This window comes from Schistocerca nitens, chromosome 8 (assembly GCF_023898315.1).
Source record: "Schistocerca nitens isolate TAMUIC-IGC-003100 chromosome 8, iqSchNite1.1, whole genome shotgun sequence".
Classification (NCBI taxonomy): domain Eukaryota; kingdom Metazoa; phylum Arthropoda; class Insecta; order Orthoptera; family Acrididae; genus Schistocerca; species Schistocerca nitens.
Window position 1 is genome coordinate 526,225,760 of NC_064621.1, and position 20,756 is coordinate 526,246,515.

General features: G+C 41.1%; 1 protein-coding gene across 1 annotated transcript in view; it reads left to right on the forward strand.

Moving 5' to 3' along the window:
- Nucleotides 1-20,756, forward strand: part of LOC126199652 (head-specific guanylate cyclase-like) — a 332,527-nt gene that overhangs the window by 275,601 nt on the left and 36,170 nt on the right. The window contains exon 6 of the mRNA XM_049936580.1: nt 9,103-9,246. Coding sequence (XP_049792537.1) covers nt 9,103-9,246 — 144 coding nt within the window. The remainder of the gene's footprint in view (nt 1-9,102; nt 9,247-20,756) is intronic.

Below are 20,756 nucleotides of genomic sequence, written 5' to 3' on the forward strand. Positions count from 1 at the left end.
ATAGGGCTTTTCTTTAATTTCCTACTCTTATTGAGTCCAGTTCCAGTCCCATTCGCAAATATACAGGTGGCCTATCTTTTATTTATTTTTTTACCTCTTTAAACTTTCCTTCCCTCTTAATTATTTCAAACTGTTGCAGATGATTTTCTTTACCGCGTCGGTGTCAATATACTCCGTCTCCTCGTAAGATATCTCGAGTTCTTTCTTTCTTTCCTGCAATCAGATGCACTCTTTTAACAATTTTCAGTGACATATTTTTATCAGCAATGTCATCTCATTTATGCCGTGTCTTTCTTAGTCTAAACAGGTACTCTTTAAATAAACAAAATTTTCGTTATTGGGCACAAAAAAGTCCTGCTCAGCTACACCAATGTCCATTGCACAGCAGCAATGTTACCGTGAGGTGTTCTGTGTCATCGTATGGCATAACAGGCCCTTATGTAGGGCTATAGAGAACTGACACCATGAATCCTGCAGGGCTGTCCATAAATCCGTAAGAGTACGAGGGGGTAGATCTAGACGAGAACGGCCTCGGGACAACAGTGACATCGGATCGGTACGACGCTGTGCACCAACTTTCGTTGGGCAGAAAACTAGAGACATTTCCACCAGACACAGAACAGTTGGTTGCAGAAAGACGGATCAACGTCACATACTGCGCCAATATCGCTGGCTGCTTTATGGTAATTGTTTGGCAACCATACGGTTTCGAGAAACAGTGATTTTCCATGGGCTCCCAGATCCCATGATCCGTCAGCGTGCGATTTCTTCTTGTGGGATCACGCTAAAAGTAAAGTGTATCGTAGTGGTTCTGCTACAAAAGAATAATTTAAAACATAGGTTTCAGAACAAGTTTTTAAAATTCCGGTTGAAATGTTACTTCGAATCAAGCACAATTTATCTAAGAGACTGCATGAATATTTGAGAAAAAGTGGAGCTCACCTGAAAGATGTCATCTTCAAGAAAAAATTTACTTTATGTATTCTTAAATTACATGGTTTTACTGTTAAATGACGTAAATAAATTTATCTAACATTTTTTTCGTAGCAATAGTTAACTCATATAGTTCCCCATTCCTGCGAATCACCACGTGCCGTACTTTTCTTTCTGTATTTATACACTGAAGAACCAAAGATACTGGTACACTTGCCTAATATTCTGTGGGGCCCCTCGAACACTCAGAAGTGCCATAACACGACGTGACATAGTTTCTACTAATGTCTGAAGTAGTGCTGGACGGAAATGACACCATGCATCCTGGAGGACTGTCCACAAATCCATAAGAGTACGAGGGGGTAGATCTTTCTGAACAGCACGTTGCAAGGCATCCCTGATATGCTCAATAATGTTCATGTCTGGGGAGTTTGGTGGCCAGTGGAAGTGTTTAAACTCAGAAAAGTATTCCTGGAGCAACTCTGAACGAGGGGTATGTCACACTGTCCTGCTGGAATTGCCCAAGTCGATCGGAATGCATAATGGACATGAATGGATGCAGATGATCCTACGGGATGCTCACGTACGTGTCACCTATCAGAGTCGTATCTAGACATATCAGGGATCCCATATCACACCAACTGCACACGCGCCACGCCATTACAGAGCCTCCACCATCTTCAACAGTTCCCTGCTGACATGCATGGTCCATGGATTCATGAAGTTGTCTCCATGCCTGTACACGTCCATCCGCTCGATACATATTGAAACGAGGCTGGTCCGACCAGGCAACACGTTTCCAGTCATCAACAGTCCAATATCGGTGTTGAAGGGCCCAGGCGAGGCGTAAGGCTTTGTGTCGTGCAGTCATCAAGGGTACACGAGTGGGACTTTGTCTCCGAAAGCCCATATCGAGGACGTTTCGTTGAATGATTCGCACGCTGACAGTCGTTGATGGCTCAACATTGAAATCTGCAGCAATTTGCTGAAGGGTTGCACTTCTGTCACGTTGAAGGATTCTCTTCAGTCGTTGTTGGCCCTGTTCTTGCAGGATCTTTTTTCGCCCGCAGCGATGTCGGAGATTTGATGTTTCACCGGATTCCTGATATTCACGGTTCACCTGTGAAGTGGTGCTACGGAAAAATCCCCACTTCATGGCTACCTCGGAGATGCTGTGTCCCATTGCTCGTGCGCCGACTATAACACCGTATTGGAACCCACTTACATCCTGAAAACCTGCCACTGTAGCAGCAATAACCGACCTAACAACTGCGCCAAACACTTGTTGTCGTATATAGGCGTTGCTGACCGCAGCGCCGTATTCTGCCTGTTTACATATTAGTTTCTTTGGCTCTTCAGTCTATAATAAATGCGAAACATTGGAATGAAATCTGAGCGATCCCTTTATATTTGACTCAAGAGCAATTTCATTGAAACTGTAAAAGACTGGGATTACACCATCATCTGATATCTACCTATACATATACATGTACATAGATACACTGCAAACCACAAGGCGCATGGCGAGGATACCCTGTACCACTACTTGTCATTTCCCTCCTTTTCCACACGTAAATTGGCAAATAGAGCGAGGGATAAACGACTGTCTGTATGCCTCCGCATGAGCTTTAATTTCTCGTATCTCATCTTTGTGGTCCTTACGCGCGATGTATCTTGGCGGGAGCAGAATCTTTCGGCACTCATCTTCAAATGCCGGTTCTCTAAATTTCCTCAATACTGTTTCATGAAAAGAACGTCACTTTCCCTCCAAGGATTCCCATTTGAGATCCAGAAGCATCTCCGTAACCTACCGGTAACAAATCTAACAGCCCTCCTCTGAATTACTTCGATATCTTCCTTCAATCCGACCTGATACGGATCCCAAACACTCGAGCAGTACTCAAGAATAGGTCGCATCAGCGTCCTATATGCGGTCTTCTTTACAGGTGAACCACACTTTCCTAAAATTCTCCCTATAAACCAAAGCCGACCGTCTGCCTGCCCCACTATAGTTTTCACATGCTCCTTCGACCTCACATCGGTTTGCGTCGTTATGCCCAGATATTTAAACGACCTGACTGTGTCAAGCAGGGCACTAGTAATACTCTATCCGAATGTTACAGGTTTGTTGTTTCTTCTCATCTGCATTAACTTACAGTTTTCCACATTTAGGACTAGCTGCCACTCATCACACCAACTGGAAACTTTGTCTAAGTCGTCTTGTATCTTCCTACAGTCACTCAACTCCGACACCTTACCGTACGCCACGGCATCATCAGCAAACAACCGCAGACTGTTGCCCACCCTGTCCGCCAAATCATTTCTGTATACAGAGAACAACAGCGGTCCTATCAGACTTCCCTGGCGAACTCCTGACGGTATCCTTGTCTCCGATGAACACTCGCCGTCGAGGACAACATACTGGGTTCTATTATTTAAGACGTGTTCGAGTCACTCACATATCTGTAATCCGTGAACTTATTCCTTATGCTCGTACCTTTGTTACCAGCCTACAATGGGGCACCGTGTCAAATCCTTTTAGGAAATCTAGAAATATGGAATGTACCTGTGGTCCTTCATCCATAGTTCATAGTATATCATGTGAGGAAAGGACAAGCTGAGTTTCGTTCGAGCGGTGCTTTCCAAGACCATTCTGATTCGTGGACTTAAGCTGCTTAGCCTCAAGAAAGTTTATGATATTCGAACTGAGAAAGTGTTCAACGATTATGAAGCAAATAAAAGTTACAGGTAACAGAAGGTAGCAATATTAATCTGTAATTTTGCTGCTTCGTTCTTTTACCTTTCTTAGACAGTCACCTGTGCTTTTTTCCCAGTCGGTTGGATCATTTGCACTTTGGAGTCCACCGTGAATAACTCCGGCAACACTCGAATCCGTAGCTGAGGTCGCAAAACAAATGCCTCAAAAAAAAAAAAAGGTTCAAAATGGCTCTGAGCGCTATGGGACTTAACTGCTAAGGTCATCAGTCCCCTAGAACTTAGAACTACTTAGACCTAACTAGCCTAAGGACATCACACACATCCATGCCCGAGGCAGGATTCGAACCTGCGACCGTAGCGGTCGCGCAGTTCCCGACTGTAGCGGCTAGAACCGCTCGGCCACTCCAGCCGGCAACAAATGCCTCTTCGGTGGCGTGGGAGGTTCACCCCCTGATGGTGACACAAATTCTTTCCATCCCTATTTGGACGGAAATGGTAGGAGAGGCGGTGGCGTAAGGTCCCGACCACCAGTCTTCGCCGTGCAAGTGTCCAGAGTTAAACTGCAAACCCCTTCAGTGTTTCATGGAGTGAGGACGTCTGATACTGTTGATGGTGATCCGTCCGTTGACATTCCTTCGTGCTCCATCCCTTGTTTTTGTCTTAGAGTGTACGCATATTAAGGCGATTAGTCATTTTATTATTCCTATGATCCGTATTGCTCACAAATCTATCCAATTGTAGATTCATATTTATCCGACGTGGGACCGTATGCTGGGTAATATGAAAAGAATACTTCATCACAACTGTTGCTACAATATAATTTTGTAGCCCACTAGAAACTGAACAAAAAGATGAGAGAATTAGACCACAAGTGCACGAGACGTAAGTCTTTTGAACGAAAGTAGATTTTATAGTGTTTGTACGTTCTTTTTTTTACAAGGTGTAAGATGAGGAGGTTCGCCCCAGTATTTTCTTAGAGTACGTATTTTACACCTGCCGTATACAGGTAGACTTTTAGATACCTATAGAAACAGCGTCAGTAGAAAGTGTAGACAGCCTAATTCACACACAAAAACTCCTCTTCCAGTTCTATGCTTGTTGCACGAGATTATAATTAACGTGAAAGCTTTTTGTTGAAAGAACATCTTTCGGTACTTACTTTGTCGTGTGGGTGATATTCTGTCATTCTGCGCAATGGATTAATCTGAGATGTACCCTTTACCCTGTGGCTCCTGCAAGATGCAATTTTCACCCCCACACTGCAACAGAAGTCAGAGAGACGCTCCTAACGTTCTAAAGAGAAATGCCTGGAAACATCGGCCGCACCCTTACAGCAAGGTGGCACACCAACGATGTTCTACGTGCCATTTTGTTGTCCTTCATGGCAAACGGTCCTGAATTTACATTTCAGCAATGTAATGCCCTTCCGCACTCGGCGAAAGTTTCTGCCGCTTGTCTTAGTGCTTGCCAAACCCTACCGTGATCACCAACGTCGCCGGATGTCTCCCCAGCTGAGATAGTTTGAAGTATTGTGGGCAGGGTACCCCAACCAACTAGTGATTTTGACGATCTAACGCTCCAGTTGGACAGTATTCGGCACAGTATCCTTCATTAGGGCATCCAGCAGCTCTGCCAATCAGTACCAAGCCGAATAAATGCTTGTGTAAGAGCCAGATGTGGCCCCCGCTTTACTGACTTACTCAGTTCTCAGTTCATGTAGCTCTTTCTCTTAAATAAATCATCCAATTTTGCTAAAATTGTAATCATTTCTTTGTCTATATGTGTACATCATATCCACCGATTTTCTGTCCCATAAGGATACTTCCTTCGTGCTCCATCCCTTTTTTTTTGTCTTAGTGTGTACATATATTAATTCGACTAGTCATTTTATTATTCCTATGAGCCGTATTGCTCACAAATCTTTACAATTGTAGATTTATATTTATCTGGCGTAGGACCGTATTCTCGGTATTATGAAAAGAATACATCATCAGAACTGTTGCTACAATACAGTTTTGTATCCCACTAAAAGGTGAACAAGAACATCAGAGGATTAGACCACAAGTGCACGAGATGTAAGTCTTTTTAACGTTAGAAGATTTTATAGTGTTTGTACGTTCTTTTTTTACAAGGTGTAAGGTGAGAAGGTTCACCCCAGTATTTTCTTAGAGTACGTATTTTACACCTGCCATACACAGATAGATTTTTCGATACCTGTAGAAACAGCGCCAGCAGAAAGTGCAGACAGCCTAATTTACACACAAAAACTCCTCTTCCAGTTCTATGCTTGTCGCACGGGATTGTAATTAATGTGAAAGCCTTTTGTTGAAAGAACATGTTTCGGTACTTACTTTCTGTGGCTAGAAAAAGCAGTGGATGTCAGAAGAAGCAGTTCTGCGGGAGACTTCCTGGTTCGCGTTCAGATAAAGTTCTGATAACGAATTCATGGCCGGAATTGTATCGTTTGGATGCAAAATAAGTTTGATGATCGAATCGCCATCAAATCTCCCGCGTGACAGTACCCACACAGCAGGGACAATGAGCTCTGACATCTGTGACCCTTCTGTCCGTTGCGTGTGGTGTATCTACAACACATGCTTTCATAGACACTCTTCATAAACCCCAGTGTGCATCAGTGGAGCATCACAGTCAACCCTCCTAGTTACGAATGTACCAGCTTTCTTGCAGCCATTGTTGCACTCGGAGGTAAATGGTATGTGATCGACTGAGACGATACCGACACTTCTTTTGTGTAGCAAGAGACGAATGTACATTACCAGATATGCATTCCTTGTCAAAACTTTATATACTGAGTTCCCTCAAGAAACTAGGACATTAAAAATATTGGGTATCTCATATAACGATATTTAAAAAGTATCGTTATCCAACTTCGATTAACAGAATAAATGTTTCGTTGTAGCCATATATCGAAGAAAAAAATATCGGCTGCATATTGTAAATATAATGCCAGTTTTAGGACTGTATATTTAAGTATTGATTTACTATTAGACACTCCGTACATCAGCAAGCTAGCAGCCTGCCTATCCCCCTTAGAGCAAGAATTAAAATGCAAACGATGCACTTTCAAGCTTGGCAATAACCAGTTTCCTAACAATGGTAACTGCGTGGTAGTGGCACAATAAAAGGCGTCCGTCGTCCGGTATCGTCACATATGGGATTTGTCTGGAACACTGCATGTCGACTTCCCTGTTTTTTTTTTTTTTCTGTAAACGCCAGCGACCTAGCAATTGTAGTGTCAAAATTGCGTGGTGAAGCTAAACATTGCAGTTTCTGTTGGTAGCGCCGAGCGCTGATTACGTCAGCATTTCCCCTCACACGTCTCCGACGACTGCAGCGACCAATCTTCTCATTTAGATATTTGTTCATCACTTTCAGCAACTGTTTTTGAAGAATGCCCATGTGACGAAATAGCACACTAGTTGAGTTAAAAATTGTTTGAAAGCTCAAAAAGTAGTAAGACTCCCTCACAAAGTGAAAGTAAAACTATGTTCTACTACAATTTCGAAAGAACAATTTCAAATCTTTACTGAAAATTGCGAAAAAAATATAAAACAAAAATATCGGCCCTCGATATTGCCACTTCGATATCGGTATATCTTCTTCTTCTTCTTCAGTAGCGCTACAGCCCTTGGTGAGCCTTCGCTTCTTCAGCAACCTTCCTCCGCACTTCTCGGTTATTTGCTGCTCTTTTCCACCCGCGTGCTCCCATACTGGTGATATCCATTATTACCTCGTCGATCCATCTTCTTCTAGGTCTCCCTTTTCTCCTAACTGAATGGATTACCTTTTCATCATTTTCTTTGGAATTCTATCCTCTGACATTCTCTCCAAGTGTCCCAGCCATGGTATTCGTTGTGATTTCACAAATTTTACTATGCCCCTGCCTTGTATTAACTCTTGTAATTCGGCATTGTAGCGTATTCTCCAGCTTTTTTCCTCCCTTGTTGGCCCATAGATTTTGCGTGGTATTTTCCGCTCAATGGTTCTTAGTGCATTTTTATTGTATTCTGTCAACGTCCATACCTCTGACCCGTATGTGATAATTGGTCGGACTAGGGAACTACATATCTTCAGTTTAGTTTTCCTTGTAACAAGGCTATTTTTCAATAGTTGGATATTTGCAAAGTAAGCTCTGTTTCCTGCTTGTATTCTTTTCCTTATAGCCTTTCCAATACTTTTATCATCTGTTATTAGGGCTCCCAAGTAGTTAAAAGAGGACACTCCTTTGAAGCATTTCCCATTGACGTTTAGGTTTTTAGGGGTTCTTCTGGCCTTAGATTGTGACATTACCATATATTTCGTTTTGTTCTCATTTACTATGAGGTCAATTTTTAAGGCTTCTCTTCCCATTGCCCGGTATGTTTCTAGGAGTGTGTTGGTATTTCTTCCTACTATAGCAACGTCATGAGCGTATGCACATATCTGGCTAGTTTTCGTAAATATGGTGCCTCTTTTGTTGATTTTATTTACTACACTATGCAGGCCTATATTGAATAGGAAAGTGGAGAGACTATCGCCTTGCTTCACACCTTTATTAAAGTCAAAGCTTTGACTTGTTCTGCTAAGGACCTTTACTTTTGCTCTTGTCTTTGTTATTGTCATTCTGATTAGTCTTAGTAGTTTAGCACATATACCAACTTCTTTCAGTACTCTGTGTAGTTCTTGCCGATTTATGCTGTCAAAGGCTTGTTTGATGTCAATGAATAGGAAATGCAGATCTATATCATATGCATAGAAATTTTCCATCATTTGTCTTATCACAAATATGTGATCAGTTGTTCCTCTATCTGGTCGAAAACCAAACTGATATTCCCCTAGTATGCCTTCTGCACACTTCTGTATCCTTTCGTTTAATATACTTCTAAAGATCTCATAAGTTGTGCTTAGGAGTATTATACCTCTATAGTTTTCACATGCTGTTCTGTCCCCTTTCTTATAAATGGGGATTATTATTCAAATTTTCCAATTATCTGGCCATATGGGTATATGCTGGGAAAAAATGTTCCGATGTATGCCGATATTTTTTGGGAAAATTCTCGATACATCGATATTTTATCAACACTCTAGAAATCTGTAATTGGAAATGTGAAACAGCGTCATTGTGTACAAAAAAATGCAACATGATGATAATACTGAAAGGAACTGAAAAGAGTGAGAAAGATTTTTGCCAACTTTTGAGGCGGACTCCAAAAACCAGAAAAGAATTCCAAACTAACAGACGTCTGAAGAACCTTGTTTTGAGCTGTTAACAAAAGGTACTTTTATAGCATTTATACGTATTTATACACCTTTCAGTGTGGAGGATCAAGTCCAAAATTTTCTAAAAGTATAAACTTTACACATCCTACTGTCACAGTGGCTCACGTCAGAGGATAGGTTGAGGGAAGGTAAGGGAGGGAAAGGCTGTAGAGCGGCGCTCTCCTGTTGCAGGTGGAGACTATAGGAGACGCCTACTGCGTGGCCGGAGGTCTGCACAAGCAGTCTTCCACGCATGCGCAGCAGATCGCGTGGATGGCGCTGCTCATGATCGAGACGTGCGCCGCGCACCGCACGCACGACGGCCATCCCATCAGGGTACGTACACAGCACAGCCTAGCCCATCTGGCAACCGCGCGAATGGCGCACTGCGCCCGGCGAACACCATTCACTCTGTCAACATATCTCGAATGACCATTTCGTGCTAGGACCGTGTCTGCGTTGTGACTTTACAGCAAAAAGGGTCGTTAACATGGGAAAGCTGTCACTTCAACTAAATACCTATCGATTACAATTACGAACAACTTAAATTGGAATGATGACGTAGATAATGTTGTGAGGAGCGAACCACAGACTGCGTTTTATTAACAAGACACTTAGTAGATGCAATAGGTCCACACTACATTTGTTTGTCCTCTGCTAGAGTAATGCTGTGCAGTAAGGGATCCTTAACAGATAGAATTGACGGAGGGGGTCAAATGGTTCAAATGGCTCTAAGCACTATGGGACTTAACATCTGAGGTCGTCAGTCCCCGTCCGCCCACGGTAGCTGAGTGGTCGCTGGCACGGTAGCTCAGCGTGTTCGGCCAGAGATCCGGTTGGCCTCTGTAATAAAAAAACTGAGTGGAAGGATCAACCAGCGAACTTGAACAGGATGTCTTCCGACGTCCGCAACGACCGAACACAACGACAAAAAAAAAAAAAAAAATGTGGTCAGCGAGACAGAATGTCAATCCTAAGGGCCCGGGTTCGATTCCCGGCTGGGTCGGAGATTTTCTCCGCTCAGGGACTGGGTGTTGTGGTGTCCTAATCATCATCATTTTATCTCCATCGATGCGCAAGTCGCCGCAGTGGCGTCAAATTGAAAGACTTGCACCTGGCGAACGGTCTACCTGACAGGAGGCCCTAGTCACACGACATTTTATTTACATCAGTCCCCTAGAATTAGAACTACTTAAACCTAACCTGCCTGAGGCAGGATTCGAACCTGCGACCGTAGCAGCAGCGCGGTTCCGGACTGAATCGCCTGGAACCACTCGTCCACAGCGGCCGGCACGGAGGGCATCGAAAAAGTCCAAAGAAGGGGAGCTCGTTTTGTGTTACCGCAAAATAGGGGAGACAGTGTTACGGATGTGATAAGCGAGTTGGGGTGCCAGTCATTAGGACATAGATGTTTCTCGTTCCCGTGAGGTCTGTTCATGAAATTTCGGTCATCCACTTTCTCCTCTGAACGTGAAAATACTTTACTGCTGTCAACGTACACGGGGAGCAATGATCTTCCTAACAAAATAAGAGAAATTAGAGCTCATGTGGAAAGATTTAAGTGTTCTCTTTTTCCACGCACTGTTAGAGAACGGAACTGTAGAGAAATAGTCTGAAGGTGGTTCGAAGAGCCCTCTGCCAGGCACTTAAGTGTAAATTGTAGAGTAGTCATGTTGACGTAGATGCAGCTCTCCAAATTACCGTACATCATAGCAACCTCCGTCAAACTTTCAGCCTTGTGAGACAGAGAACATTCAACATCTGCCTCGATATGCACATACGCCGTCAATTACACCAGCTATTGAATATTACCTATAAAGTGACGACTCTTAGCCCTTAGGTACCCCGAGGAGAAAGTAACAAAACTGTGTGCTGCCTTTCTGGAGGCAAATAGGAGGGTTGGGGTTCACAGCTATGTAGAATTTTTAAAGGACATCATTTTCGCCGTTGACTGTAGAAATCATTTGTTTCACAAGTGCAATTTCACCCTTTGGGCCATTTTCAAGTGCTACTGCAAAAGATTATACCTCAGCACATGCCAGACTTTAAAAAATCTATGCCTGTCGGAGAACTTTGAAGTCCGACATGTTCTGAAGTGAAATCCTTTGTAGTATCACCTGAAAATGGTGCAAAGGCCGAAACTGCAAATGATTTGTACAGTCAACAGCGAATATGATGTCCTTTAACAACATGGGAGAGGTGTGTCGACCCAGAAAGTATGCAACCGTCTCCACACGTTAATTTGACCTCCAGGTGTCCAATACGAACAACAGTAAGGGAGAGTGTTGTACCTGGATACACTTCTCAAACATTCGCCTCTAGCCATCTCCGTAATAAACAGTTAAATATATTTCCTTCTTCCATTTTTAAATGATGGCATTCACTTTTTGTGTGAAATTACTTGAGAAAATATAGGTTTTCCCAAACATAAAAACGTTCTCCAAAGTACCTATAAACAAGTATCGTATTGCAATTTAATACACAACTAAGCGTTGTAAGCGAGAAAATCTTATCAGTAGTGTATTTGATCGTCTATCTGTTACATTATTACTCTACTACACACCAATAATCAATAAGCGAAACTAAATTAAGTATAAGTATTATCAAAACCAGTTACGAGCTAAATACAAGATACCGGAAACTAACACCAATTTTCATTTTCAATGGAGGTAAAATTGTAAAGCTGTTACAGAAACTCAGTTCATTTGCAGGTATAATATGTTCCATGGTAAAGGTTCTTCTGTTTCAAGATAGACGATGGTGCAAGACCGACGAAGTATGGCTTAACTAACCACATGATACATCAATAGTAGTATAAATATATAGCATTTTACTCACCATAAAATTATATAAGTTAAGAATTAACAATATATTCCAAATAAGTGTAACATATGATACAGTACTTAAATGCGTGGAAAGCGAAATATTTACTGAAGCTACACAGGACACCACCTCACGTCTGACAACAACAAAAACTTTAGAAAATGGCGAAAACTGCTTATGGCGGACAGTATTGCGCTTTTCTTCGCTTGATTCTAAAATGAGACACTAGACTCCAGGAGCGACCAAAAAACGTGTGCTCGTAGGTACGGGCTAAACGTCGTCATTATATCAAACCGACTCTTATGTCGTTCTGCAGTTTCGCTTCCACCAATACAGTGCACTCTCACAATGACCAAAGTGAAATTTCTTTTGAATGGTACTTGTACGTAGGCGTTTCTTACAACTTACGTTCTTTGTCCGATAAGGTAACTTTTGTCCCTGTCGTTTCTTTCAGAGGTAACTGGTAATTAACTGTGGCACTGGCGCCATCACTGGAAAAATATTCGTTTTTTTTCGCCATACAGGTGGACCCACAAGTTGTCATTACTAACCACCGAATGAGGTGGCGCAGTGGTCAGCTCAGTCGGGAGGACGGCGGTTCAAATCCCTGTCCGGCTCTCCTGATTCAGGGTTTCCATGATTTCCCTAACTCACTCAAGGCAAATGCCGGAATGGTTCCTTTCAAAGGGCACGGCCGATTTCATTTCCCTACCTTCAAAACAATCAGAGCTTTTGCTCCGTCTCAAATGACCTTGATGTCGACGGGATGTTAAACTCTAATGACTAAGATACTTCACTCCATGTTACTGTAATATTGTAAGTATCAGCAATCCTTCTCACATGTTGTAATACAAGATTTTCCTAATATATGTTATACTTTATTCTTGACTCATGTATCTTACCTTGCATATAAATTATGATCTTCATCGTCCCCAGGCCGTCTTCTGAAGAAGATAGATTTATATCTATTGAAACCTAGGTAAAGATTACTTTATCCTTTGCAACTGGTCGGCTGTTTTTTAATCTTTTGACGTGGAACCGTTGCTGTATCGCAGCTATGTTTAAAATACTGAAATTCCTGCCCGCCGAGGTATCAAAAGCTGCATCCAGGTATATGGACATCAAATTAAAAATTGTGAAAGCAGGTATGGCTATTGACTTTAATCACCAGTGCCTAGAGAAAGACATTATTCCTGATTATGTGAAAGCGTACGTAAACCTTAAACAGTGTAACAGAGTTCCTTCTATTAAAAAGAAGCTAGTGCATTTAACTATTTCGGAGAGCACAATAAATTTGTATAAGAAAAAAGATGTTCTTAATAGTGAAGCCTACTGTATACATTTGTTTTTAACTAAAGCCTTTAAAGATCTTTGTAATTTTCAAATTGACCACCTGTGGAATAGTATTAACGAATGGCTCTTTAATCGTAAAGAAGTAATCAAAGCTAGACATGAAAAAAAGCTTTTGAAGTTTAGTAATAGGACCACAAGTAAAAGTGTTAAGACAGCAGATAATAGTGTCAAGCGCCTATTTTACGATAGAGTACTAAATAAAACCAATATTACTTTTACGCAGGCTGAAAATGACTTTTTGTGCAAAGGCCTTAAATATAACTTGCCTACTAAACTCGATAAATATCCTGCTGTTTGTAATCTCATTGTAGACCTAGAAATCGGTTTAGAATCTCTGAAATTAGAGAAAACTGAGCAAGTCAAATGTGCCTATGAATGTAACAACATAATAGAAAAAGAAATTAAATTATCTCCTAATGTGCAGTCGGACGAATTTAGTATTGTAAAAAGCATTAATCATAAACTTAGAGAGCACGATGCCTTAGTCACTAAGAGTGACAAAGGGAACACCACCGTCGTGGCGTATAAAAATGAATATATAGAAAAGACTGTAAAGTTTTTTGAGGAAAACGATATCACTGGGGTTACTGTAGATCCTACTGCTGAACTGCAAAATGAAATCCGGCGTACTTTAACTAATTCCGTCAGCCTATTCAATAAGTTTCAAAAGAAAGAGCTTATAAACATGAACCCAAAACCACCCGTGCTCAGAAGCCAGTTTAAACTGCATAAACGAAATCACCCTATCCGCCCTATAGTGAATGGTATAGGTAGTCCACATCATACGCTCGCTAGGCGCCTCCATTTTAAAATTAAAGATGCTTTCACATTTGAAAATAACTTCTCCATAAAAAACAGTAAGGAATTAATTAATAACATTCAGTCTATACTTTGTACACCTGACACTAGACTGGTGTCCTTTGATATCGTCAGCCTTTACACAAATATCCCGGTCAATGAAACTATAGACCTTGTAAAAGAGAATCTTCTCAAGCATAAAAAATTAAGTGAAACACAGATTGCGGAACTCATTAATTTGCTTAAGGTCGTTTTAAAATACAATTATTTCACATTTAATGGGAAAATGTATGTACAGCCAGATGGTTTAGCAATGGGTAGCCCACTTGCCGGTATTCTAGCAGAGATTTTCATCAACGCCCTGGAAACAAAATTCTTCAATTCTAGTTCAGAATTACGCCAAAAAATCCGCTATTATGCACGTTATGTTGATGATATTTTCATTGCTTTTGACGGCACAGATTGTGATTTAGAGCTTCTCTTTAACACTTTCAACGGTTTACATGAAAAAATTTCCTTCACTAAAGAACTTCAAAATGATAAACGCGAACTAAATTTTCTAGATTTAACAATTTCTATACAAGATAATACCTTCCATTTCAATATCTTTCGCAAAGAAACATATTCAGATAATATTATTCCTGCTGACTCAACTCATCCAAAAGCTCATAAACTGGCATTTTTTCATTCCGCCATTCATCGAATGGTAACCACTCCTTTATCACCAGCGCCCCAAAAAAAGGAATTGAATGTCATCAAAGCTAATGCGGTCAATAATGGGTACAACCAGAATGTGATCGATTACCTGCTTAATAAGAAAATTTCCCAAAATTGCTCGACTTTGAGAAATAACCTCCCCACAGACACCATAGAAACTAAAAAATTTATTTCCATCCCCTTCTTGGGTAACATATCGTATAGGATCAAACGTCTTCTAAATAAAAAATATAACTGTAACGTCTCTTTCTCTACAAACAACAGTTTAAAAAGAAATCTTGTACAGTCAGTAGAGATTGCCAGGGATTGGTTTTCTAATTCAGGTATTTACAAACTAACCTGTAATAACTGCCCCTCATATTACATTGGTCAAACAGGCAGAGCTGTGAAAACACGATATAAAGAGCATCTATTAGGTAAAAAAGGAATAAATTTTCGCAATTCTACTTTTGCTGAACACCTCTTGATAACCGGCCATACGCCAAAACAGTTAGAAGACACGGTTATCCTACACAGACAAGTCAAAGGACGGAGAAGATCTGTGGGAAGAGCTATTTATTTTCAAACATCTTGAGCTCAAAGACGGCAATATACTTAATGATCAGCTGAACCTTGCCTGTAGACAATTTTTCGAAGGCTTCAAACCCGTACTGTTTAATATATAACATAAATGCTAGTAACCTCAGTACTCCATTTCCTCAGGAAGCTATAATGCACTTTCTTATCTTTTAGCTCACTGCCTGTTATGTAATATATTTTTCTCACGATGTATGGCTGCCAATATACGGGCCTTCATGTACTAATTTTTTCATTCTACATATGTATTAACTAGATTATAGCCCAGGTTTCATAATTATGACTTAAGAGCCATTACGATTTTCTAAAATTTGTTACTTATATACATCCTATGTGTTTCACTATTATGGTAATATAACCGTTATATTCTGGCTGTATATGCCACTACATATTACTCATGGCGGAAGCGCCACCTGTCCTGTTTTTGATGAATGTTCTACGTGATTGCGCCTATAACTCCCAGTATGTCACAACGGGAGTGGTAAATAATTTTATTTATTTTTGTAACTCTATCTAAGGATGCATTTAATATTGATACCTCACATGTTACTTCAGTACGCCAATCGGCAAATAGTTTGCGACCTGAGCGCCACCTGCCCTGGCCGCAGTGCTACTACGCTGGCCGATTTTACTCAGTCACCCATGCGCTCTTCAACTACTATGTTCTTAATTTCTATATGTTTGACAAACCCTGTACTCAGGGCTATGTTTTATTTGGATCAACTGAGTTATGTAAATGTTTGCAAAAATGACTAAGATACTTCACTCCATGTTACTGTAATATTGTAAGTATCAGCAATCCTTCTCACATGTTGTAATACAAGATTTTCCTAATATATGTTATACTTTATTCTTGACTCATGTATCTTACCTTGCATATAAATTACGATCTTCATCGTCCCCAGGTCGTCTTCTGAAGAAGATAGATTTATATCTATTGAAACCTAGGTAAAGATTACTTTATCCTTTGCAACTGGTCGGCTGTTTTTTAATCTTTTAAACTCTAATCTCCTTTTTTAGTTTCGAACCACATGTCGCACTACGATATTTAAATATTGGCCTAAAAGTTTGCATGCTATTCCGCAAATCACTTAACCTTCGCCGGTCGTGGTGGCCGAGCGGTTCTAGGCGCCACAGTCTGGAACCGCGCGACCGCTACGGTCGCAGGTTCGAATCCTGCATCGGGCATGGATGTGTGTGATGTCCTTAGGTTGGTTAGGTTTAAGTAGTTTTAAGTTCTAGGGGACTGATGACCTCAGAAGTTAAGTCCCATAGTGCTCAGAGCCATTTAACCATTTGAACTTAACCTTCACTCGAGTTTTCTGTTGATGGCTTCAATTGGCAAAATATTGACTGGGTTCCTCATCGTCTGCGAGACAAGCTTGAATGTACAGAACACATGTTTGAAACTCGAATAAGGGCCAGAAAGATATGATTACAAACCTTTTTTTGAGTCATCAGTCTTCTGACTGGTCTGGTGCGGCCACCACAAATTCCTGGCCTGTGCCAAGCTCTTCATCTCAGAGTAGCAATTCCAACCTCCGTCCTCAATTATTGGCTGGATGTATCCCAACCTATAACTTCATCTACAGTTTTTACCCTCTACTGTTCCCTCTAGTACCACAAAAGTTATTACTTGATGTCTTAGGAGATGTCCTATCATCCTGTCCCTTCTTCTTGCCAGAGTTTTCCATACATTCTTTTCTTCGCAGAGTCTGCGGTGAACCTCCTCATTCCTTAGCTTATCAGTCCACTTAATTTTCAACATTCTTCTGTAGCAGCACATCTCAAAGGCTTCGATTCTCTTCTGTCCCTGATTTCCCGTACTGCACGTTTCACTGCCATACAATGTTGTGTTCCAAACGTACATTCTCAGAAAATTATTCCTTAAATTAAGACCTATGTTTGATATTAGTAAGCATCTCTTGGCGAAGAATGCCCTTTTTTGCCAGTGCTAGTCTGCTTTTTGTGCTCTCCTTCCCTCGTCCGTCATGGGTTGTTTTGCTTCTGTATTAGCAGAATTCGTTAACCTCATCTGTTTCAAGCTCATCAATCCCATTGTTAAGTTTCTCGCTGTTCTCATTTCGGCTACTTTTTATTCACTTTCACTGTGGATAACAATGTCATCAGCAAATCTTATTATTGATATCTTTTCACTCTGGATTTTAATCCCACTCTTGAACCTTTCTTTTATTTCTATCATTGTTTCTACGACGTATAGAATGAGCAGTAGGGGTGAAAGGCTACATCCCTTAATACCCTGAAATAATTTGTTCTTTGCCTTACATTGATTTTCTAGATCGGGCCAACCTTTAACTATACCAATATCTGCACTTTGCTCTGGTTTTGCATAGGTTACAAACTTAAACCTATTTTTCCTACTATACTTACGCCACGGAACACCTGAAGAGCGTTCGGGCAATAAACTAAATGCACCTAGTTTGTTAGTACATGCAATTCTTACTTTTTCAAGAGCCCCTTGATCTTCAAATATTTTTTTGTTAGACCTATCGTCTAAGGTTAGCCTTTCAACTCTGACATTTATTCTATACACATACGTAACTATTTTGTTAATAATAACACCAGCATATTTATTAGCAAAAAATTTAAATTCATCACTAATATCATAATGTCTAAAGGTTGTAAAGTTTTTAGCAGTTCAAATGGTTCAAATGGCTCTGAGCACTACGGGACTCAACATCTTAGGTCATAAGTCCCCTAGAACTTAGAACTACTTAAACCTAACTAACCTAAGGACATCACACACACCCATGCCCGAGGCAGGATTCGAACCTGCGACCGTAGCAGTCCCGCGGTTCCGGACTGCAGCGCCAGAACCGCTAGACCACCGCGGCCGGCTTTTAGCAGTCTCTTCATGTTTCTCAATAGCTCCCATCTTGCCATATTCAAATTGTATTGTATCAGCCTGCGTATACTCGGTCCTCCATTTACACATGCGTCCGAATATAGGCCTAGTCAGTAGAGTCCGACGGCGAGTCCACCGCCTCGGTCGGGCACGGCGAAACCGCGTCATCATCCTCATCCGACGATAGGCATATAACTTCCGTTTCGGCCTCCACATCCGACGGGTCCGACGCAACTTCCTCCTTTACATTCAAACAATGCATTATATGACAATCTGCATGAACTACCGTCAATCTGCTAATTAATGCTTCATCGCCAATATTGAAATCGTTGGATACGAAAATAACAAGTCCACGATGTTTTATTACAAGACCAGCTTTATTTTTCACATTTACAGTCACCGGTCTACCTTCGACAATTCTTTTCAACGTCGAGGCATACGGCCTCCAGCGGAGCCAGTCAAATTCCTCGAACAATATTACATTGTGTATACGTGGATCGTATCCGCCAAATCCGAATTCGGAACAGTAAGGCATATACACATGTTGTTTAATCTGTGCACTTCTTTCCTCGTCTTCCAGTCTTATTTTTCCCTCTTGGTTCTTGAACATATTGTGTATTACATATCTTTCCCTATAGCTTACCCATATTTTTCTCAGAACTTCGAAAATCTTGCACCATTTTTCATTGTCGAACGCTTTTTCCAGGTCGACAAATCCAATGAACGTGTCTCGATTTTTCTTCAGTCTTGCTTCCGTTACCATCCCCAACGTCAGAACTGACATTCTGGTCCCCTTACCTTTCCTACAGCGGAACTGGTAATCATCTCCAAATACTCAACGGTATCAAAAGAAAGAGCCTCAGAAAAGGTATATTGGTTCACCTTTCTAATAAAACCCTGAAGCACTATTCCTCTTCAGTAAACGCTGTGGCTATAACAAGTCGGCCGCACTTATCCGATTGTGCGCACTCGCCGTAAAAACAGATAGAGGAATCCAGGGGTGCCCATCTCTTAAGGGGAGGTTTACTATCTTGGGCCCGAAAAAAAGCATGTTCCTTGAGAATTTTTTTCTCGGGATGTGTTATAGATATCAATGTCAAATTTGTTCAAAATATTTACTGATATTTCTTCTACAAATTGGAATTTTTTCGACTGGAAATGTGGAAGAGCAAAGGCGGAAGTGCCGTCGGAACGAAACAAAATTTCGATGTAGACCTCCACGCGCGGTATGTCACAAGTCAGCCGGCTCGTCTGAAATCAAAATTGACTTGACGTTAGCGAAGTATATAAGATTCTTTAGGAGTTGTACCTCGCTTAAGTTATTTGGACCATATGAAATAAAGTGGCAGCCATTTGCAAAAAAAAAAAAAAAAAAAAAAATAGGTTTTTTCATCGATTTTTCGACTTCGTCGGCCAAGTAAAAATATTTACAGTTGATGGATCGGAATAAAAGTGGTGCAAATCCTAGACAATTTAGTTAGCTTCGTCGGAAACAAAGAATCATGCCAATCGGTTCAGTAGATTTGAAGTTACCGTACCGCACTATAAAAAAAATAAAAAAAAGTCATTTCGAGAAAAACGCGTTTGAAGTTTTGACTACATATAAATGCAATATTATGCAAAGTTACTTCCATTTTACTAGAGGGCGTTCTGCTCGATCTGGGCCATCCTGGACTGCTCCAGAGCCGCTCGCATGGCCGGTGACAAGCGGTTTTCGGCCGCCTGAATCCGGTGGTCGTCGAATAGAGTCCCACCAGGGTGACGTCCATCGTTGTCATGGTCTTCAGAATTGCTGAATACCCTTCGTTGAAGCTGCTCACTGCCAGGAAAGCCGCAATCTCCACAGTCTTCGCACCAGATTGCAAATGCTTGGGGGCTAAGTTCCAAACACACGCGTTCAAACTTTGATTTGAATTTTGTGTGTTTCCTCCCAAGCACCGGTACAATAACTCGTCCTCCGAAAGAAAAAAAAACTGGTGCGTGAAAAAGGCCGATTTCAGGCAGGTACACTTTTTTGTTTAACCGCAAATAACAAACATTTCCGTTCTGTATTCGGAAAAACCGTTTCAGGGGTGGATTCTAAACACTTTTATGGATCCGAAAATGCAATTTAAAAAAAATCGATTTTTTGAATCAAAAGATAGTAAACCTCCCTTAATTTCAAGCGCCATGGAGACACCAATTTTCTTGACGTTTTGTAGGTAAATTCCAGTTCATGACGGCAGCTGAAATTTGGCACGTGAGTTTTAACTGAGACTAATTACGAGAGGCATAAAAATCAGGACAGGTTTTGACGTGACAACTCCGGTAATTTCCTTGTGAGTCGGATAAGAGTTATGTCTATGTCTACAAAGGATGCAGATTTAGCAACCGAAGCTGGCTTTCTCTTGATTTTAACACTGAAAAACCAAAGAAACCGTATACATATGAGGAGCATATAAATAACAACACTGCCCACGTTGTTTCTGTTTTGGGCTCCGAAAAAAAGCAAACGCGGAAACTCATGGCCGTGACCAAATCCCCGCAGCTTGAAATACAATAGGCTAGTTTCCATTACCAATGGCGATATTCTAAACGATTTAAAAAAAAGAAATAGTGAGTGTTCAGTAATGAGTCCGGCTTTGGACGAGTCTCCAGACTTCAAAGATTAACTGCAACTTCTCGTATTGACTAGATGCGTATCAAATTACTTGGACGTGATTAACGAGCTCTT